The sequence below is a fragment of the Arvicola amphibius genome, chromosome 2 (assembly GCF_903992535.2).
Source record: "Arvicola amphibius chromosome 2, mArvAmp1.2, whole genome shotgun sequence".
Taxonomy (NCBI): domain Eukaryota; kingdom Metazoa; phylum Chordata; class Mammalia; order Rodentia; family Cricetidae; genus Arvicola; species Arvicola amphibius.
In genome coordinates, this window is record NC_052048.2 from 177,006,727 (window position 1) to 177,029,512 (window position 22,786).

General features: G+C 44.0%; 2 protein-coding genes across 8 annotated transcripts in view; both read left to right on the forward strand.

Moving 5' to 3' along the window:
• Ahcyl2 (adenosylhomocysteinase like 2) overlaps nucleotides 1-11,836 on the forward strand; it is a 154,952-nt gene extending 143,116 nt beyond the window's left edge. For all 6 annotated transcript variants that reach the window (XM_038318695.2, XM_038318692.2, XM_038318694.2 and 3 more), the window contains 5 exons: nucleotides 2,373-2,471; nucleotides 5,909-5,977; nucleotides 6,060-6,138; nucleotides 7,871-7,991; nucleotides 8,611-11,836. In XM_038318695.2, the coding sequence (XP_038174623.1) occupies nucleotides 2,373-2,471; nucleotides 5,909-5,977; nucleotides 6,060-6,138; nucleotides 7,871-7,991; nucleotides 8,611-8,617 (375 nt within the window). In that variant the 3' untranslated portion in view covers nucleotides 8,618-11,836. The remainder of the gene's footprint in view (nucleotides 1-2,372; nucleotides 2,472-5,908; nucleotides 5,978-6,059; nucleotides 6,139-7,870; nucleotides 7,992-8,610) is intronic.
• A 5,110-nt stretch (nucleotides 11,837-16,946) lies between these two features.
• The window catches only part of Strip2 (striatin interacting protein 2), a 44,744-nt gene continuing 38,904 nt past the window's right edge, over nucleotides 16,947-22,786 (forward strand). For both annotated transcript variants that reach the window (XM_038319544.1, XM_038319545.1), the window contains exons 1-2: nucleotides 16,947-17,090; nucleotides 22,224-22,293. In XM_038319544.1, coding sequence (XP_038175472.1) covers nucleotides 16,947-17,090; nucleotides 22,224-22,293 — 214 coding nt within the window. The remainder of the gene's footprint in view (nucleotides 17,091-22,223; nucleotides 22,294-22,786) is intronic.

Sequence of the window (22,786 nt, forward strand, 5' to 3'; positions counted from 1 at the left end):
CATTTCATCTCATTGTAAAATACTTATGTTATCAAGGAGCTGTATGCCTTGGCCATCAGTGGTTATACCCTCTATGTGGTGTTTTCAAAGGCTAAAGGATTTATATTTTATATATCCTTAACTTGCTTCAGTTATTTTTTAGTTCATTCATATCATTTACTTATACATTTTTAAGCTGTGGTACTAGGGTTCAAATCCAATGTTTTATACATGCTAGGCAAAAATAGTCCACTAAGCTACATATCAATCCTCTATTATGGGGGCTAGAGAGATGGCTCAGAGGTTGAGAGCACTGACTGCTCTTCCAGAGGTCCTGAGTTCGATTCCCAGCAACCACATGGTGGCTCACAGCCATCTATAATGAGATCTGGTGTCCTCTTCTGGCATGCAAGCATATATGGAAGGAATGTTGTATACATAATAAATAAATAAATATAAAAAACCTCTATTATTGTTGTTGTTCTCATTATTCTCTCATACGATATATCCCAGCCACAGCCTCCCTCCCACCACTCCTCCCTGTTCCCTCACCTCCCCTCTCCCCCAATATTATTATTACTACTATTTCAGCTTCTTTTTCTTCTTACTTTTCTTTTTTTTGTTTTCTTTTTTTATGTGTTACATGAACCAATTGGAGCTGATTTACTTAGTCATATTCTTGTTTTTTTATGTTTCTTTGCTATTATAAATAATGCTAGAACGATCATTCTTTCTTTGTTTTTGCTTTTGTTTATTGAGGCAGTTTTATTATAGCCCAGGATGGCCTTGAACTCTTGATTCTCCTGCCTTCCCCTGCCAAGTGCTGGGATTAAGGACATTCACCATTATACCTATCTTAGACTAAACTTTCTTAGGCACCTAAATTCTTGACCTGAATAAGTATTCGTTTTAGGAGTCTAAAAATTAAATTAATGGATAAAAATTAAGTATTTATAACATTTGGTAGTTATTGCCAAATTGCTCTTCAGAATGATTGGATTATTTTATGAAACTTATAACTCAAACTTTACATTTTCAAAAAATGATGATCCTGACCATGAATAAGTGTGATTCTGAATGCACTAAAATATAATTCTTTGTTTTTTTGCACCATTAGATTGCCATTTCCTTAGCGAGAGGGACCATGATTTTCCAAGCATTAATTGAGCACCCTATTGTATGTCTAGAGAGAATTTGGAGATTTAAAAATGAAAATATAGCTGGGCGGTGGCGCACGCCTTTAATCCTAGCACTTGGGAGGCAGAGGCAGGTGAATCTCAGTGAGTTTGAGGCCAGCCTGGTCTACAAAGCGAGTTTCAGGACAACCAGAACTGTTACAAGGAGAGAGAGAGAGGGAGAGAGAGAGAGAGAGAGAGAGAGAGAGAGAGAGAGAGAGAGAGAGAGAGAGAGAGAGAGAAGATAATCATCTCTATGCAAAAATTGCTCACATTCTTCTCTCAGTGTTTGTCCTTTTCTACGGTGGCTAGAATTACTATGTAACTAAAAGTGTTTCTCTTTGTCCGAGGACTAGTATTTTGGCAGAACTTTTCATTTTTACCAGATGAATTGATGGGGTAGTTTTGGAATATGGACTTCCTTTCTGTTTCAGCCATTGCTTACTGAAGAAGGAAGTAGTTGTCCTAAGTCTGCACACCCTGTGACTGTCCTTTGATTGCTGCTGATAATAAACTTACGTCTTTTCTCTTGTTCTCTGAATGTACAATGTACAGAAGTGGAGAGAGGGTGAGCCTTTGGCACTTTACTCCACCACTAGCGATCCTCTAAAAGCCACCTCACATTCGCTCTTAGGACACAGAGCTTCTGTCACTCTAGGATAAGCCAGCCTTCTGAGAAGGTGCAACTGGGAACGTGGGGACATGAGGCAGAATCTTGACCCCCAGCATGCTATGTTTAGGACATCGGCCTCTCCAGCTAACCCCACTTGGCTCTGATCTTGTCCTTTTCCGTCTCTTCAGCACTTATGTGTTCGGTTTGCACCATATTAATCTGCACTTGTTTGCATGTTGCTTTGTGTTTTCTTCTCACGTATGTATTGTTTTGTGTCCCCAACTAAAATATGAGCTTTCTGAAGGCAGAAACCATGCCTTTGGTTTCTTTTGTATTTCCCGTAGCACCTTTTACTGTGCTCAGCAGAGAGTGGGCGTACAGTATATGTTGTGGAATGACATCCTGAGTGATCCCTCCCTGGCTGGGCCTAAGATTAAATTCCCTGACATGGAACAGTCCTAACCACCCCAGGACAGGTATTCTCCATCTGGCATGTTGGTTGCTTCTTTCGACTTGCTATTTGAAATGGCTCCCTTCACCATCTTTCTGTCTCTGGCGTCAGGGACTTGCCTCAGCTAATGATGTTCTTACTGTATGTGTTCCAGGCAAGCCTGCGGACACCAGAACTGACCTGGGAGAGAGTAAGATCTCAAGTTGACCATGTGATATGGCCTGATGGCAAGAGGATAGTACTGCTGGCAGAGGTAAGCTTGAAGCTGACAAAGAGCCATCCAGACTGCAGTTCCCGTCTCCTCCTCTTCATGTTCCCTGATCCTTTCAGCTCTGTCTCTTGAGCACAAGTTTAGCTGCTTTACCAATGGATTTTACTTTCAATTGTGAAAGGTCTTTGCATTCGGCAATTAAGAGACTATTTTGGTTCCTTACTTTTCTCCAATTATCCTGTCTCTCCATGTCACTCTCTAGGCTGAGTCAGATAATGACTATTACGGTGGAAGGAATTAGCAGAAAGAATCAGTGCCACTTTGAGTGATGCTCACAGAGAGATAATGTCATTTGTGGGGTGGTTTGATCAGTAAGCAAAGTACATGTTCAGACTGTCTTTGGTAAGCTTTGGGAAAGTCATGTCTTTGCTGATAACATCTTTATTTTAGTGTCTTCTGCACTGATGAACTGAGCCAGCTGTGTAGTAGGTACCCAGTTTATCCTCTTAATTGGTTGCTGGATGGATAGTTCCACATTCTGCTTGGTCTGGCTCACACATATTCCTATTTTCCCCCTGTGCTAGGAATTGAATTCAAGGCTCACACATGTACACATGCTAAGCAAGAGCTCCACCACTGAGCAATATTCCCAGTCATTTTGGGAGTGGGGAGTTGGTCATGTGCATGCTTTCTCTTCTGGAGTCAGAGGACAACTTTCAGAAGTCAGTTCTCTCCACCATGTGGGGTCTCAGGGACCAAACTCTGGTGTCAGGTTGGCAGGCAGCAGGTACCTTTACCTGCTGAGCATTCTCACTGGCCCTAACACTCAGTCTCAACTTTCATCCCTTGTAGCCTTTATGTTATTTTCTGGCCGCTTTTCCTATATGAAGGGTATGCCCTCATAGCCCGGTGTTCCTGGGTACGGGGAGTACTTCTTGTTTCCATGAAGCTTTCTCTTTTAGGGAAGGCCCTGAACAATAAAGGGTTTCGGTTCTTTGGTTTTCTTTCTTACATTAGATAAACCGAGTGTGAAAAAGTAAACAATTTCATCTCTTATGCAGGGCACACAGACCAGCATTGTATGTCTTTACTCTTTGACCTTCTGCCCTCACTTAGTTAACATCCTTTAAATACTTTAGGGCATGTCTGGGAAGGCGTGTGTATGGCCAGGAGAAGAACAGGTTGTTAAGTGTTTATTAATAGCCTTGACGTCACCCCCTGTCTGGCAGCATTTCTAAACTGCCCTGGGCAGTCCCTCTTAGCAATTTTGGTGATAAAAACAGGCACTAAAGGTGCTTTGGGCTATATAGCTCAGCAAAAACAGTAGTCAAGCTTCCTAGGAAATAAAGCAAGAAAGGACAGCACGGGCAGTGTTAGTTCTTTACTGGCTTTATTTTCCACTCAGAATTCAAGGCTGTCCACCTTTGGGTCACAGACATAAACTGAGAAGCACAAAAAATCATCACAGCTTCATAAGTCCATAGTTGTCTCCTTCCCAGACTGGAGATTTCCGCTTACCTTAACTGTCTCCTTTTCTAAGACAATCTAAGGAATGCCAGCCCATGGAAGGATATTTTGCTATAGAGAATGGGAAATTTACACAACCCTCAGTGGTATATGACTGCCTTTATCCCTTCTTATATAGTCCCAGAAATAGTTTATCAAATTTTTAGTGCTTTCATTTGGATACCAGTTATTTTCAAAGAAGATATACAAATGACCAACAGACAAAGGAGGAATAATATACAACATCACTAATCACCAGGAAAATGAAAATTAAAGCCACAAAGAGGTATGACCTCATTTCAATAAGAATCACTATTATCAAAGAGATAAAAAACAACCAATTATGAAAAACAGTATGAGTTTCTCAAAAACTTAACAACAGAACTACTATGTGTTCCAGCAATCCTACTGTTACATATCTAGAGAAAACCAAGTTGGTGTGTCAGGCACCTATGTGCCCTTCTTCAGTGCAGGCTGTTATGTCAGCCAAGTGGGGCTGACTAGAGGAAATGTGGCCCATACACAAATGCATTCTCCTCTACCGTAAAAATAAACTCTTGTCATTTGTTAATGTGAGGTAATGTGAAGTGAAACCAGCCAGACACAGAAAGACAAGTAACGCATACTCCCACTCACGTGTCATCTAAAAACATTGGTTATGGGGCCAGAAAGTGTTGGTGCATGCCTGTAGTCTTAGCACTTAAGAGATGGAGGCAGTAGGGGGAGGGAACGGGAACAGAAGAGGGAGGGGAAACTGGTTGGTATGTAAAGAAATGAAAAGAATAATAAAAAAAAGATGGAGGCACGAGAGTTAGGATTTCAAGATCAGCCTTGGATACATAATAAGTTTTAGGCCAAGTTTTGGAGTTTTGTCTCCAAAAGGAAAAAAAATGCTAAATATAGCGTTATTTATAATAGCAAATAAGTATAAATCAACAAGAGGATTCTAAGTAAATCAGAATAATTCTGTTCAGTGGATTTATGAGCCTTGTGTCCAGTTTGGTCTAGTTGGGTTTGTGTCCTGTTCTCATAGAAGTTGTGACAGGAATAATTCTTGTAAGCCAGGCATAGCAGCACACTTACGTTATCCCAACATTCAGGAGGCTGAGGCAGGAGAATTAAGACTTACAGGCCAACCTGTGATTACACAGTAAGTCCCTGTCTCAAAAAACAAAAACAGTGGTTACCAGAGGCTTGGAACTACGAGGTGGTGGGATGGGGAGAGGTTGATCAGTGGGTGTTGAGTTTCAGGTAGCTAGGGGTGTAAATAGTTCTGGCATACTATCACCTGTATACTGTAACTAGATGTAACAGTTATGTGCTAGACATTTTAAAATGCTGGAAGAGAGAATTTAAAGAAATGATAAATGTTTGAGGAAATAGATGTGTACTCTTGCATTGAAACATTACATAGAACCTATAAGTATGTATAATTTTTGCTTTGATGTATCAATTAAAAACTAAATTTTAGATAAACATTTTTTTTCTTTTTTTTTGGGGGGGGGCGGTTCAAGACAAGGTTTCGCTGTAATTTTGGAGCCTGTCTGGAACTAGCTCTTGTAGACCAGGCTGGCCTCAAACTCACAGAGATCCGCCTGCCTCTGCCTCCTGAGTATTGGGATTAAAGGCGTGCACCACCACCGCCTAGCTAGATAAAAGTTTTAAAACATTTAAAAATATAGTGGCTCATGCTTTAATCCCAGAACTTGGGAAGCAGAGACAGGTGGATCTCTGTGTATTTGAGGCTAGCCTGGTCAACATAGCAAGTTTTAGGACCACCAGAGCTATGCAGAGAGACCTGTCTCAAAACAAAAAGAATTAAAAGGATATCAATTAATTCCTTTTTGTTGCATGTCTGCTATGTCTAGCAATCTCAGTTAGGAGAGAACTGGAAATTGGCAGTTGTTCTTCCTTCACTCCTCAAAGGCAATCAACTGTCCTAATGCCCGTTTGCCTTGCCTTTTGATCACTAGGGCCGTCTGCTGAACCTAAGCTGCTCCACAGTGCCTACATTTGTACTCTCAATCACTGCTACCACTCAGGTGAGCGCTGCAGTGGAACAGTAGTGGGCCGGGTGTCACAGCTTTGGAAGGTGCATCAGCATTCATGTCTCTGCTTTTCCAGGCTCTCGCCTTGATAGAGCTTTACAATGCTCCTGAGGGTCGCTATAAGCAAGATGTGTACCTGCTGCCCAAGAAGATGGGTGAGCTGCTCTCCCTTTCCCTTTCTTACCAAAGTAGTTCACTGTCAGGATCTGAAGGAAGCTTGGACAGACACATGTTGGGGGAAAAAGAGAGCATCTTATCTTTATTTCATAAAATAAGACTCCATTTCAAGGTGATTTGTGTAATTTTCTACATAGGTTTTTCTAGGGAGGTTCTTGCATCTTGCTGTTATTTTGAATACCTGCTTGAGAATTATTTTATTATGCCTTATTGCATTGCATCACATTGTATATTTCGAGGAAGGGTCTCACGATGTAGTCAAGACTGGCATTCAACTCACACTTGTTTCCTGTCTGGGATTACAACATGTGCCACCATGCCTGGCCTACCAATTGAATTTTAAAGATTTTTCTCTTTTAAAGTATCATGTATGCAGAAATCTCTAAGGAGGAGAAAATAGTCCTTCCAAAAGAGACTATCTCGGCCTTTTGATATCTGGCTTATTCCAATTCTAAAATGGTAAAAGCCCCCTTTTTTAAGGGACACGGGTTCCTGTTAAGAGTTAATTATGGGGGCTGGAGAGATGGCTCAGTGGTTAAGAGCATTGCCTGCTCTTCCAAAGGTCCTGAGTTCAATTCCCAGCAATCATGTGGTAGGTCACAACCATCTGTAATGAGGTCTGGTGCCCTCTTCTGGCCTTCAGGCATACACGCAGATATTGTATACATAATAAAAATTAAAATAAAACTAAAGAATCTTAAAAAAAAGAGTTAATTATGGCCAGGTGGAGGTGGTGCACATCTTTAATCCCAGTACTCAAGATTTAGGAGGCAGGGGCAAGTGGATCTCTGTGAATTCGAGTCCAGCCTGGTCTACAAAGAGCAGTACAGGATAGACAGAGAAACCCTGTCTCATGAAAGAAAAAAAAAAGGAGAGAGAGAGAGAGAGAGAGAGCGCCAATTGTGTGGGCAGTTGGCACAACAGAAACATAAAACTGTCTTAAATGTTTAACTATCCTGTCCCAAGCACCTAGGTGATACAAACTCAAGGAATAAGTCATCTTTTAGCTTTGCTTCAGTAACTGTTTAAGACAGTTTAGATGGGTCTGATGTAGTGGTCCATACCTTTAGTCTCAGCCCCTGGGAGACAGAGGCAGGAGGATCTCTATGAGTCTGAGACCAGGATGGTCTACAGAGTGAGTTTCAGGACAGCTAAAGAAGAGAAACCCTGTCTCGAAAAACTAAACAAAAACAAACCAAACTAAACCTATCATAGTTTGGAAGAGCATTTATATTCTCTTTGGATGTATAATGAAGTTGAAAAGGTAGCTATTCAGAAGATGTAAAATTACATAGTTCTAGGCATTTTTTAAAGATATTTTTCCCAGTTCCTGTGGATGTTAATTTTTCTAGAATGTAGAGGTAAAGTATAGTATTTCTAGTATTTTCATAGCATAGTATAGACGTCAAAGCAGTACTAACCATGGAGCTTCCCATTCTTAAGGCCCATGCTATCATTATTTCTATCATTTCTTTTCTGAGGAAAAAGCTTCAGGGTAGAAAGTTACTGGAAGAAATATTTGGTTTTTAAAGTCACTGAACTTGAAGCTAAAGGCAGCCACTCCTTAGGTTTGAGGACCTAAGAGCAAAAGTCAAGCATTTGTCAATCATGTCCAAGAACTAGAACGTGTCTTCCCACTTTTTAAGGCCTCGCTTGAGGACGGGCAGATAGGAGGCAAGGTGCTTACCCATGACTCATGTGTCCTTTCAGATGAGTATGTGGCCAGCCTGCACCTGCCCACCTTCGATGCCCACCTGACGGAGCTGACGGATGAGCAGGCCAAGTACCTGGGACTCAACAAGAATGGGCCCTTCAAGCCTAATTACTACAGGTGCCTTGGGCTTCCCAGAAATCAGAGAAGGCTGGGCAGGAAGAACTTCCTGCCGTACAGCTGATCCTTGCACCTCCTACCACATACGCTTGTTTCTGTGAACTCAGAAAAATAACACATTTCCTCCAGGTCTCCTACCTCAAAATACTCTGAGATCTTCCTTAAACATTGCCATTATCTCCCACACACACACACACATACTACTAGCCTTTTAAAATTCATTTTTATTTATTTGTGAGTGTGTGTGTGTGAGTGTGTATGTGTGTGTGAGTGTGTATGTGTGTGTGAGTGTGTATGTGTGTGTGAGTGTGTATGTGTGTAGGTAGGTGCAAGCGCACATGTTGCACGTGTGGAAATCAGGTAACCCATGGGAGTAAGTTCTCCTTCTACCATGTGGGTCCTGGGGAGATCGTGAGACTTGGTGGCAAGTGTTTCTATCTACTGAGCCTTCTCGCTGGCCCATGGCCTTCTTCACTGGTATGAAATAGAGCCACAGTTATAATGTTCTCATTATATATGCTAGAAAAGCCGTTGTCTCCCTGTTACCCCTTTTGGCAGGCTCCTTGTGTTCCAGACCAACCAGCAGACAGCATCTGTCTCATCTTTCTTTTCCCTCCAGGTATTAAGTTCCTGTAACGCAAGCCAGGAGACGATTTAAGGAATAGAACCAAGCCTTTTCTCCACTATTATCCAAGGAAGAACCCAGCAAGCTGCTTCTCCAATCAGAGCTCCCCGCCGTGCTCATCCTATATGTTAGGTTATTTATTTATTAAAATCTAGAATCCTGTGCCTGTAGCCTTGGCCCAGAGTGTGGTTACTACTCCTGGGGCCCGAGAGCCGCAGGGGACAGGCCGAGAAAGGGAAGAATGGGTACCCATTCCTAGTGCATCATTTGCATCATTGCCCATTGGTGGAATTCTCAGTGATGGCCATTCTTCTTTCCAGGCTCAGGAGATAGTTCAGGGATGCCAGACTCCTTGTTACTTAGGATTTTCTGGAATAAATTTTCAGCAGCTGCCTTTCTCAAAACTTTGGTCCTTTCCCAGGTGAGGCCTTTTGGAAGCCGCTGAATTAACAGGGCCTGAATTCTCAGTCTTGATAGTTGCTATCACTGCCTTCTTTTATAAAAAGGCTAGTGAGGTAGGAGTGCTAAGGTCTTAAGCTACACCAAGAGCTTAGCTGTGCCTGTGTCTGTGCCTACCGGGATCTCTTTTCTTAACCAGAACTCTTTTCTGTCCCTGAATATTATGTCCATTTTAATGCTTCCTGGTTCCAAGAGTAGTGTGCCTCCATGGTCCTAATACCTCTGCTGATGGCCAGGCGTTTGTTTTGTTTTCTAACCCCACCAAACGCTGCTCAAAAAGTAGGGAATCAGCTCCACTGGGACCCAGAGTTTTGTTTCCTTGCCATTTAACTGGATTGTTTCCTGGGAAGCCCCATCTAGACTGGCACTGTCTCAGAAAAGGAGGCTTCCTCTGGATAGCACTTCCTGAAACTCCTGCTGCTGTCTGAAACCACTTCTGGACTGAGTTGACAAAGATGTTTGCTAGAGATTTGGAATCTTGAGACTTTGGAATGGGATCCAACTTGGCATCCTAAAGAAGCAAGTCTGTTTTCCAGGAAAGACTTTACAGCCTGAAGCAGAAGACAGGTGACTGTCGTCTGTATCCAGATGATGGAAGCTAGTTTGAGGGCTGGGGTATGTATAGCTCAGAGGTAAAGCACTCGTCTGGCATGTACAAGGCTCTAGGCTCAGGCACTGGATACTAGGGAAGGGGGCGGGAGCCAACTTGATCCTTATCAGACAGACATTCATCCCTTTGGCTGTTGCCATTGTTGAAAATGAGATCTGCAATCTGATATCTCCTCTTTCTTTGCTGCTGCTGTATCTTTATGATCTGGCCTCTTCTGTTTAAGGATTCTATTTCAGAGAGTTTCTTAAGTATTATAAAATAGCTAGTAATGTAAACAGTGTCAAGTTTCTCATTTCACCCAAGCTTTAAATTTCCTTTGGAGATGTACTGACTGGTTTCAAGGTTCCATTGGGATCAATTGTTTTCAAAAATTAAAACCTGGAGTAACCCTAGGAATCCTGGATTAAATGAGATCCTCTCGTGCATCGTATTTTAAAGTCTCCTGTTTGTTTCCCATGTATTTCCTATATTGTTCTGTTTCAAAGTCTCCAGACCAAGGCCATCCAAACAGAAGACACACAGAATCACTAAAGCCTTTATCTAGATCTTCTCCCTGCCTCCACCATCTCCACCATCCCTTGGTCTTGTGTATGCCCTGGAAGCTGGTCTGGAAGTGTCCTTATTGTTGAAGATAGGGAAACAGAACTGGGGCGGGTAGCTGTCTGCCTTATTAGATGGTCTACAGGCTCAGCCCAGGGCATAATCTGTAGCTATATTATTTTTTATAAGGAAGACCATAGAGGCTGAAGATTCCACAAAGATACTCAATTCTGTTTGCCTCATCCTGATTTTTGTATTAGCTATTGTATCACTCTCCCACTACCACCTTTGTGTTGTTGTTGTTGTTGTTGTTGTTGGGGTTCGTTATTGTTTTGAAATAGCCTCACTCTGTAACCCTGCCTGGCCTCAAACTCATGGCAGTCATGCCTTGGCCTCCTGAGGCATGTGCTACCAGGCCTGGCTGACTCTTAAGTTAGATCTCTTCAGCAAAAGATTCAGATATCTGTGCCTCGTCTTACGTCCAGGGCAGATTCCATTAGGCAGGGATCTGGACTTAATTTTTCATATTCACGGGCCCCAAATCATAACCTGCTGATTTTCAGCAAAGCCTTGCTCTCTACAGAGCTTCCAGTGGCTGGTACTTACAGAGTACACTCTGTCAAACCATAGTGAAGAGATCCATTACAAATAGAAAGGGAGCCAGCCGCATGGGTTTCTAAGTTAGGTGCACTGTGTCTGCCATGGTAAGGTAGACAGACCACTGTGTCATCAACCATGAAGAAAGCAACCAGAAGTAGGGATATAAGTCAGTGGTAGAACACTTGAGCAGCCTGTGCCCAGACCTGGGTTGAATCCCTGGTACAGGGGGCTTGTGGGGAATGTGGAAGAAAGAGAGAAGGTAGCTCAGGACTCCTATCTAGGTTCTGTCCTGTTAAAACCAAATAACTGTTCTCTCTAACCTAAGAATCAGAGCAAATCTCTTCTTATTCCAACTCCTCCTCTTAGATGCATCCTAGCTACCAGGAGGCCAGGAAGAGAAGGCTGATTAGCTCTAGGTACGTGGCCCTGGGTGGGAATACGGAATTCATCCACAAGGAAATGTGTGCTCCTTCAAGGTCTTCTTGTTTTCTCCGATGGAAATGTTCTTTCCTTTTTCTTATTAAACAGAATGCCTCTAGTCCTGTCCCTCTGCCTCTTCCCCCTCCCTCCCCATGTCCCTTCCATGAGAGCACGGCTCCCTGTGGCCACACACTCCTGCAAAGCTTTTCTGCTGCTTGGCTTTTCTCTGAACAGATCCGAAATTGCTGCTCCTATGGTTTCCTCAGAATTAACTTCGTCATGGTTTAAAAAAATCAGAGTGCATTGTTGCATTAAGCTTTTTTAATAAAGGAAAATTATGGAAAGAAAATAGGTAACACCAGCAAATTATATATTGACAAGTCTAAACTATATATACATATATATATATATAAATACATATCTATATGAATAATCATCTAGTTCTTCCTGTCATCTCACTGAAAGGAGCGAGGCCTCCAAGGATCACCAGTTCTGAGAAGCTCTTGGAAATTTTATGTCTAAGTGATTGTATTAGATCAGCAATAATGACTATGTAATCTCAAAAAATAAATAAAATATTCTTAAAACTGATCTGTGTCCTGAGACTTAACACTTGCTTCTGTGAACTAGGAATTCAGCGGTGAGAGGTATGTGGGCACCAGGTGAACAAGGTCACCGGCCATAGGACAAAGACGTGAAAAGCTGGTGCCATAACCAGCAGGCATGCTTGCATGACATTACCCTGAGACCCTGCTCGCCAGTGCCTGTCCCTCCCCCACCAGCCCACCTTGACACACACCTCAGAACCCCCACCGTGAGATGAGGACTGTGAGGTTAATTAAGATGTTTAAAAAAAAAAAACTAGGTGGCTGGAAAGATGACTCAGTGGTTAAGAGCACTGGCTGCTCTTCCAGAAGTCCTGAGTTCAATTCCCAGCAACCACATGGCTGCTCACAACCATCCATAATGAGATCTGGCGCCCTCTTCTGACATGTGGGCATACATGGGGGCAGAATGATGTATACATAATAAATAAATAAATAAATAAATAAATAAATAAATAAATATTCATTTAAAAAACCCTAAACTAAAGCATGGACCTAAGTCACCAGTGCCACTGTGCTGCCCTTCAAAAGATCTAAACGCCCAGAATTGGACAGTATCCATCCAAAGTGTGTGTGTGTGTGTGGGGGGGGGGTTCAGGTATCTCTAAAATCAGTAACTAGAATATGAACAGTTGCCTATTCTTTCTCAGCCATTATTAGTAGGGCAATTTTCTTATAGTGTACTTGGTTGTAAACTGTGTAATGCTTTATGTTAAAGTTTTATTAGCCCATTGTATTAAAAATGCTGCTTAAAGTAGGACTGGAGGAAAAAAGACTCTGTGGTTAACAGCATTGGCTGTTCTTTCAGAGGATTCAGGTTCAATTCCCAGCACCCATATATTGGCTCACAGGCATCTGTAACTCCAGTTCCTGTTGATCCAACACCCTCTGCTGGCACTGCATGCACACGGTGTACAGACACTTGCGGGTAATATACAAAAGAGAAGAAAATTACTGCTTAGAGATATTGGTGCACACATTGTTTCCTAACCTCCCTTCTAGGTCCCAGACTAGGGTCCTATAGCCTCTGTTGCATTGTGTTCCACGTGGACTCTTTATTGTCCTGTCTACCAAGTAGCCGCCAGAAACAAGGGAATTAAAGACTTCCTGCATCTTATATTTAAGCTGTCTTAGTGCTAGGTACTGTCTATTTAATGAAGTATTTTACTTTTATGAATTAGAGTACTTAAATGGAGAAAGGAGTTTGTTTTATCTCTAATTATTTGTGTTTGTAGCATCAAACTCAAAGCCTGAGTTTGGAAGTAAAGCTTCGGGACAAGGGAACTTGGTAGTATAGTGTGTGGAGGGGGAGGAGGTGCTGTTGTTTTTAAGATTTTATTTTATTTCTGTATCTGTGTGTGGGTAAGTGAGTGTAAGTGCTGGTACCTGTGGAAGTCACACAGGTGGTTGTGAGCTGCCTGGTGTGGGTGCTGGAAACTGAACTCAGGCTCTCTGGGAGAGCAGTGAGTGCGTGCTCTTAGCCACTAGCCGTCTCTAGCCCTGGAATCACAGATGTTAAGATACTGACAACATCTCAGGAAATGGAAAGGCACATAGGCCAGCCTGACAAATTATCTCTCCGGTATACTTCCGGGTGCTTCTGTGGCTGGTGTTCAGAGCTGTCACTCATTTGTTAACAAATAAGCTGAATGGCCTAAAGTTTTCAGTTGATTCAAATTTCCTGTGACTTCACCCAGTTTTTCAGCAGACACTTCACGACGAGTTCTGAACATCTATCTGGGCTTATGTTGAGCAGATAGATGTGTGATCTTTGCTGATTTCCAGTTCACTGGGCAGAGATCACCTGATTCTTTGCAATCTTCAAATTTTTCACCCATTTCTGAAAGCAAAACCAGATGGAGCTCTAAGCTCAGCAGTTGCCTTTAGACAGGAGCCAGAGGAGACTGCCTCAGCCCCATTCCCAACGGATCAGTCTTTGCCCTTTGCCTTGGGGGTCAGCAGAAAAAGGAATAAGCCTTGGAACTAGTGTCTGTGAAGATTTTACTGATCGACTAGGCTCATCGGAGAATCAGTTCTGACTGTCAGTTCTGGAACTCTGGCTGCTTAAGAGGAGAGGTACATGAGAGGAAGATATGAACTCTTTTTTAGTAAGAAACCCAATGGGCTACGCTGTGGCAAGTCTGTTACACTAAAGCAGGGATAAGCGAAGTGTGGGTAGTGAATCTTAATGTAAATTGTACATTTTCAGAATTTAACAAATTATGCCCTAAAAAAATTCAAAATCAAATAGTTTGTGCCTTGGAGCCAAAGATTTTCTTGGAAATTCACATGAGTTTATTTGCAAAGTCAAGGTATTGCAAAAGGAGATTTTGCTCCCCAGGGGACATATTGCAATGTTTAAAGACATTTTTGGTTGTTATAACTAAGGGAAAAGTACTACTGGCATAATTCAGGGGCAGCCAAAAGTTCTGCTGAACAGCTTAAAATGTAGGGGCCACTCCCCAATAATAAATGATTTTTCTGTACAAAATGTCAACAGCACATAGATTGTGAACCCCCGTATTAAACACAGAAACATGGCATGCCAAAGCCAGTGAAGAACTAGGTATGGTGCACATCTGTAACCCCAGCACTCTGAACAGGAAGGTCAGGAGTTCAAGGTCATCCTCAGTTAAACCACATTTGAAACCCGCCTGACTCCAAAAAAAAAAAAAAAAAAAAAACCACAATGAGGTTGACCCTCCAAAGAAGCTACACCCACAGTGGAGTGGGAGTGGGAATAGAAGACTGGGGGTGCTAGTGAGATGTTGGGGACCAGGAAAGGTATCCAGAAATTTCCAAGGAACGAAGTCTCTATCAGTGCTCCTCCTGCCACTCTGCCAACTAACAGAAAGGTAAGGTAGAAAGAGAGTTGAGGGTTCTGAGAAGGCTCACTGGGTTAAGAGCACAGGCTGCTCTTGCAGAGGACCTGAGTTCAGTTCCCATGGTCAAGATGGCAGCTCCCAACTCCAGTCCCAGGAGATCCAACTCCCTCCGCTTGCCTCTGTGGGCTCCAGGAAGGCATGTGGCGCACAGATATACATAATAGGCAAAACACTCATATACATAAATAATATATCTTTAAAAACAAATGGGTTAAGATGTGCATGTTGTCTCATGTCTGTAATTCCAGTACTCAAGAGAGTGAAAGCAGGATGCCCGGAGCTAGAGGCCAAACTAGACTCCATAGTCTATCCTGGGCTCCAATATGAGGACAGGTCTAAAAAGAATAAGATTGTCCCTAAGATATAGGAAAGATGGATAATTGCATTGTTCGAGGAGAATAAAAATACCACAGTTTGAGATCTCAGCAAAATCGTTTTGACAGCAACAAGCTTGAATGAAGTAAGGAGGGTCAAAAAAAAAGTCTTTCTAGAGGAGAAAGGGTCATAAGTGGGATCTTCAAGAGCAGTAGCTGTGCTGGCTAGCTTTGTGTGAACTGGAAGATAGAACCTCAACTGAGAAAAAGCCCCCAGCAGATTGACCTGCGGGCAAGCTTATGGGGCAGTTTCTTTATTGGTGGTTGCTGTGGGCGGGGCTCGCTCACTGTGGGCGGGGCTCGCTCTCTGTGGGCACGGACTCCACTGAGCAAGTGGTCCGAAGCTGTATAAAAAGGCAGGCTGAGCAAGCTGTGAGGAAGAGGTCAGTAAGCAGCATTCCTCCATGGTTTTCCTTTCCGCTCCTGTTCTGGCTCCCCTCAGTAATGGACTGTAAGCTGTCAGACGGAATAAATCCTCCCCTACCCAAGTTGCTTCTGGTGTTTTATCGCAGCAACTGAAATGCCAAGATTATTAAACCAAGAGGTTTCTTCCACAGAGCAGCACACTTACAACACTAAGACAAGACGCAATATAATACTTTGGGAACCCCATGGCGTTCTCTGTACTTACAAGTTTCCTCGTCAGTAAAAAACGGATTCGTGAAAATAGGCTGTCAGGAAAAAGGTGTGGTACTTGCCGGGGGTGGGGGGACAAAACAAACAAAACATCTAATGCGGTGCTTGGCAGGGCCCCCAACTCAATGATCCCTTCACCGCCCATGGTCTTCCCAAAGCAATAGGTTATGACGGCGATTTGTTCCTTCCCCTTCGCTTTAGCCTTTGTCAAACCAGATCTGCCTATCTAATTCAGGAGAGGGCAGTACTCTCAGTCTTCAACTCTCCATTACCTTGAGCAATTAGGGTGCAGGTTTTTTTTTATCTTTCTTAATTTAAATATTTATTGTTTGTATGTGTGGGAATGGGGGGGGGGGAACACCGCGGAGTACTTGTGGAGGTCAGAGGACAACTTTCAGCAGTCCCTTTTCTTCTTCCACAATGTGGGGACTCGGGGACCAAACTCAAGATTTTAGGCTTAGATTAGAACCAAGTGTCTTTACCCACTGAGCCTTCTCGCCCGCCCAGAGATTGCTCTGGAGAGGGGAAGGAATGAGCAGTGGGTGAGGGTAGGTGCTTGCTACTTATTCGCACCACGAGAAAGATGCTCGCATAGCTGGGGATGACAGGGAGCAGCACCTTAAGGGCGGCAAGGATTTCCGTGACATCCCTCCCCGCAACTCCCATTCTGCCGGCTTCCAGAGAGGATAAGTTAGTGGTGTGGTGGCTCAGGCTATTCCAAAGGGCCAAGCCCTTCTCTGTGACAAAGCGGGATATGAGAGTCGTGCAGCAGCCAGGATGGGGGGGGGGGGGTCCCGGTCTGTGGAACCGCAGACTGCAGTGGAACCTGGGCGGAGACTACGGCTCGCCGGGAAAGGCCGCTATGTGGAACCCAACAGGGCTGAAAGGAGCAGGCAGCGCGGAGCTAAGCCGCCCGAGCTCAGGATCTAGAATTCGAGAGGCGGAGCCAGGAGCCAACCTCCTGCAAAGTGCTGTAAAAAAGCCTGGGGTGTGAGGGGAAAATATTCCTTGAAAGAGCCCCAACCTCGACCTGGCTGATCAGCCAATCGCAACACGGGGCGGGGCCGCAGGGAGTAGTCACAGCCAATAGAAGCGGAGGGGGCGGGGCCTGAGTCCGGGCGCGCGCTGTGGCTGGGTCGCCCGGGGCAGAGACCGCGGAGCCGCTTTCGGGAGGCGAGCGGCTGGAGGGAGTCGGCCCAGCATGGACGACCCCGCGGCGCCCGGGCCCGCCGGCTCACCCGCTAATGACAGCGGCAACAATGGCAACAACGGCAACGGCGGCAAAGGGAAACTGGGTGCGCCCAAGGGCCGGGAAGCGTTCCGCAGCCAGCGGCGGGAGTCGGAGGTGAGGAACCCGGAGACGTCCCCGGGCGGGAAGCGGCGGCTGAGGTGACGCGGCCCACAGCCCGGTCCCTTCCCGCTGTGGGTGGCCGGCTTTCCAGCCCTGTTGCCTGCCGTTTCCCGAACCCGCGCGAAGAGCGTAACAGATACTTTGCAGATACTTGATAGCTGTCGCCTGGTGATTTTCGGACCCCGATATGCTGATGGGGAACCAGCGCGCAGAGGTGCTGGGACTGGACGGAGGGGTGGGAGCCCAGCCCGGCCGCGGGAGGGAAGGATGGACAGGCGAGCAGCGCGTCTCCCGCTCCAGACTGCAGCAACTGGTTCTGGACTGGATCAGACTGGCCTGGAGCACCTGCTTGCCCTCGCTATCCTCTGATCTCGGGGTGATGGAGGTGCCTGAGGGAGCGCCTTCCGCGCAGGTCTCGCCCCTGTCTAGGAGGGTTAAGAGAGACGTGGTTCAAGCTGTGGTAGAACCAGAGCGGCATTTGGGTGCAGCGGTCCCAGGTGCAGCTAAGGGGGTTGGCTATTTGGATATTTTCCTCCTCTAAATTAAAAAAGAAAAAAATATCTAACTAAGACAATGAAGGGACTGAATTATTATTACACACACACCCTCCACACACACACCCTTATCCAGACAGTTTCCATGTATTAGCCAAGAGCAAAACGACTCAGGGGAACGAAATGTCATACGCGGGGCTGTGGAGGTCATTTGGTTTAGCCCTTATTTTATCTGATTTCATCTTAGTTTAGTTATTTGAGACAGCTCAGGGCAAAGCCATTGACAACAGATTTTCATTTCCCCTGGCTGGGCTTGAACTCACTGTTAGCTGAGGAGAGCCTTGAACTCCAGGAGAGCCTTGAACTCCTCCCCGATCTTCTTGCTTCTATTTCCCAAGTTCTGGGATTACAGTACGTGCCACCAAAGTGAGCCCAACCCTTTTTTTACTATGCAAAAGACACAGGGCCGGAGGATGTGGCACAGTGATGGGGTGTTTGCCTAGCACGCTCAAGGTGCTAAATTTGATCCTTAGCACCATAAAAAGAGGCGGGAGTGGGGGGAAGGGTGAGTCATTTAGGGAGGAAAAGAGATAGAGCCAACCTTCCTGACATCAGACACCTTAGCAAAGTGAGTGGCCAAGACCACCAAGTTCAGAGTCCGGCAGGCCAGTTGTTTTTTGTTGTTGTTGTTGTTTTGTTTTGTTTTTTTTATTTCAGTGCTACCATTTATTTTCTTTGTGGCGAATTACCTAACCTATCGGAGCTCCAGTTTCTTCTAAAATGGGGTTAACGCTATAAATAATTGAACATAAAGTGCTTATCACAGTTCACATAATTAATTGGTCAGTACTTATAACTCATCATTCTCATTAACTGGCAGAGGGAGTCCTATAAATCAAGTCCATGATGCTTTGTCTGAATAATACATCACAGTTTCCAACGTGATTTATTTGTCTATTTGGTTATTTGTTGTAAAGAGGGCTCACAAAACTAAGCATGTTTACTACCTCTGAGCTTCCTGCCCCCCTCTCCAGCTCCTGTTTCTTAAAGGTAAAAGTGGGAGGGGGTTGCCCCTAGAGTCACCACCTTGCACAGCCAAGGTTTCCTTGCTAGTTTTCTTTTAGAAGAACCTTGTACCACCTTCCCCAAGAGAGACATGGGTTGTTTCTGTTTTGGGTTTTTCCCCCCCATTGGAGGAAAAGATGGCTCGTGGTTTCTGAGGTCTTTCATGGTGGGGAGGGCATGGTGAAGGAGAGCTGTTCACATCACGGCCGCACAAAGTAAATTCTTGATCAGATATTTTCAGGAGATAACAATGAAGTTATTAGGTGCTAATGACACGTCAGTGAGCTAGCATTCTAGGAAGGGTGGGGAGACAATATGCAAATAAGGTGGCTGCAGAGTGCTCTGTTGGATGGCCCTTCTGAAGTAATGACCCTCACCTATCACAGCTTCCGGCAGGAAAAGGCTCTCCTAGTACTTTGCTTCTGCCAGTGAGTTCAGTCAGTGTCGTTACCCAGAGTTTTCCTGACGTTGCTGTTTACCTGCTGCATTTCTGCAGCTGCATTTTTCTTCATGCTTGGAAATGAACAACTGTAGTCATCAGCTCTGTCTGGGCTCATTGCCTCCAAAAAGTCATGCTGCAAAAATGAGCTTTTTTTTTTTTTTTTGCCTTCCAGTGACTAGGATATTCTTGTCAACCGGTCCCTACCACCTTTGCAGTGCCCAGGTCTGCCTTTCTTTCCTCTTTACTTTCCAGCAGAGGGCAGTTCTTGGGAAAGATAGTTTTCTTTTCTAGGGCTTCTGAAAAAAAAATTGCTAGAAGAGAATCACAATTGACACAGATTAAGAGAGCTATATATGCTAAGAGCCTTTCCTGTACTTAACTAATTAATCCTTACAACAACCCTCTGAAGAGAGTCTTATTATTGTCCTCATTTTATGGACGAGAAAACTGAGCATTTTCCAACAATAATTACTGATGCCAATGGAATATCCTCCATGTGAATTCAATTCTGACACTAATTACTCGGGGTTAGTGTATACACAAGATTGACCCTACTTCAGAGGCCAGCCACAAGTGAGGTTCTTAGTTGTATTCATTTCTTCTTGGCAAACTGAAAACTCAGGTTACCATTACTTACCCCTTTCAAGCTGGATTGATGGTTTGCTAGAATGACTGAACTCAGGAATGTATATACTTAATAATCTGATTATTAAATAAAAGGTACAAATGATAAACAACTAAATAGAAGAGATTCTTAAGACAAGGTATGGGCTTGGATTGGTTCGGAGATTCTATGCCCTCTCTAAGGGTCACCACCCTCTTAGTACAGCCATTTTTTTCATCAGCACCAAACTGCAAGTCATTGTGTCAAGGATGCTGTCTCACACACACACACACACACACACACACACCCTCTCTTTCTGTGCAGTTGGAAATGTACATAATGTTATGGTTTTGGTCCATGTCCCTTTAAGAGACAAGCCACGCCCATTCCCTCCCCATCCTCTGAGGCAGGCTGGATAGTAGGTAGGGACAGTGGGAATCTTGTTCATCCATTCATGCGCATCACTAATTAGATGACGAGGCATTTGGCTACCTTAAGAGAGTCATAGTTACCCGCGCTTCATTGAATTTCTTCACTTTGACATTCAGAGCCCGCCTCAGCGGATGGGGAGGGAATGGGCGTGGCTTGTCTCTTAAAGGGACATGGACCAAAACCATAACACGTGTGTACACGCGTGTGAAGGCCAGGGGGACATCTCAGGTGTCATTCCTGAGCCATTCATCTTGGTTTTTTGAGACAGTCTTTCACTGGTGAGGAGCTAGTCCAAGCTGGCCAGGATGGTTGCCACAGCACTGGGATTACAAACACATACTCATGGGTTCTAAGAACTGCCGGCATCTCAGGCTTACATAACAAGTACTTAACTGACTGGGTTTTCATATGGAGCATGATGGGGTCAATTAAACCCTTGGCCTTGCAACTGAGCTCAATTTGTGGTCCACACCCCACCATCATAAGAGCACTGATTATTAGCTTCAAAGCATGCTTTTTTTCCTGATAGAGCCAATCTTTACTTAGAAATATGTAAGGGTCCACCATGAGTTATCAGTAACATTAATTCTAGTATAGTTAATGGGATCCTGAGTAACATACAACACCATCAGAATATTCTAAGGATTTTAGGAACATTATGCTAGGAACCAAGGGCAAAGACCAAATATTTATTTAATATTATACTGAGGTACAGAGAAGTAAACTTGGCCATGATTACATAATATGTGACAGAACCAAGATTAAAATTGTATTTATTTTTGCTTAGTTGATTTTTGAGACAGGATCTCACTATGTAGCTCTGGCAGACCTGGAATTCACTAGGTAGACCAGCTGACCTCAAATGCACAAAGATCCTCCTGCTTCTACATCCTGAGTACTAAGATTAAAGACTTCTGCAATCGGGTCTAGCAAAACTCAGAATTTCAAAAATTCACATAGGGCCTAACACAGTGACTCATACCAGAAATCCCACACTTGGAAGGCTGAGGCAGAAGGATTGTCCTTTGAGTTCAGCCGGTCTGAAGTACATAGTGAGTTCTGGGGCATCCTGGCCTGTAGAACTAGACCCTGTCTTGAAACTAAAATATCTAGGGATGTAGCACATTTGGTAAGGTGCTTGCTTAGCATATATAAAGTCCTGCATTTAATCCCAGCAACTCATACACTAGGTGGTGGCACATGTCTGCAATCCCAGCATTGTCTATAAAATATTTTAAAGTGGATTATACATACAACATCATAGGCAATTTAGTATTTGATGCAACTTGGAATATAGATGCTACCTTATTTATACTAACTGGATAATTAGTTGTTGAATGTTAGAGCTCAAAACCTTTTTCTTTTTTCTTTTTCTATCATTCTTTAAGTATATGAGGAACCTTCAACATGAGACACATTTAGTGGGCTAATAACAGAACTTGGGCCAGAATTCAGTTCTCATCTTTTGGTTTTTGCTTATCTTTTTTCCTAGACATGACCTAGATGTTCCTCTTGTCCCTGTTTCATGCAGATTAGAAATAGGCTTAGATCGTTGCTTTCTTTTTGCTTTTAGTTGGTTATGGTTTTGTGAGGAAAAGTCCTGTGCAGTCCAGACTGGCCTCAAACTCACCATGTAGCTGAGTGCTGGGCCTGCATGCATGTGCCACCATACTCTGTTTATGGGGATACTGCAGATCAAATGTGGGGCTTGATGCATGCTAGCTGAACATCCTACCAACTGAGCAACATCCCCAGCCCAGGCTGACCTTAAGCATGAACCCTCCTGCCTCTGCCTCCAGAATGGAACATCCTGCGCATATGTGATCGTGCCTTGCCTCAGATGGCAGCTTTTATCCCGGTTTGTAGTCCTGTCCTTTACCTGGACTTGCTGATACTAGACAGCAGTCCCCAGCCCTTCCCTGCACTGGGCCTCAGATTTTGGTTTGACTCTCAAATGAAAGGGCCAATTAGGGCTTTCTAGATGCCTCTCTGATCTGACCTTGGCCTCCAAGAGGGAAAGGGGTAGAAATAGGGTATATTCTTTCTTTGACAACCCCTTTTCCCATTAATGAGAACTTTCTCTACTATAGGGCTCTGTGGACTGCCCTACTCTGGAATTTGAATATGGAGATGCAGATGGGCATGCAGCAGAGCTGTCAGGTATGAATAGATGGGTCAGGAATGAATGGAAACGTGGTTGGGAAGGGAGTGGGCCTGTAAGCCCTGACAGCGTCTCTGGTCTTAGCTAGAGCTACTGAACAAGGGCTGTTATCGCTATATCCTTCCCGCTACCAATAACGAATATCCCTTTACTGTGCATTCCCTTTGATGAGAGTGCTCTTCATTTGCTCAGTCTCGTCCTCTTTCCTAGTCATTCTTTTCCTTTTATTTTAATTTTTTTATTTTATGTGCATCAGTGGTTTTCCTACATGTGTGTCTATGTGAGGAATTACAGACAGTTGTGAGCTGTCATATGAGTGCTGGGAATTGAACCCGGGTCCTCTGGAAAAGCAGTCAGTGCTCTTAACCACTGAGCCATCTCTCTGGCCTCTGGCTTTTTTGATGCACTCTCAAATATCAAATCAGTTCTCTCCACTTCCATTATTCACCTCTCTCGCCCTATAATCCATGTATTTGTGTGCCTATTTTCTCT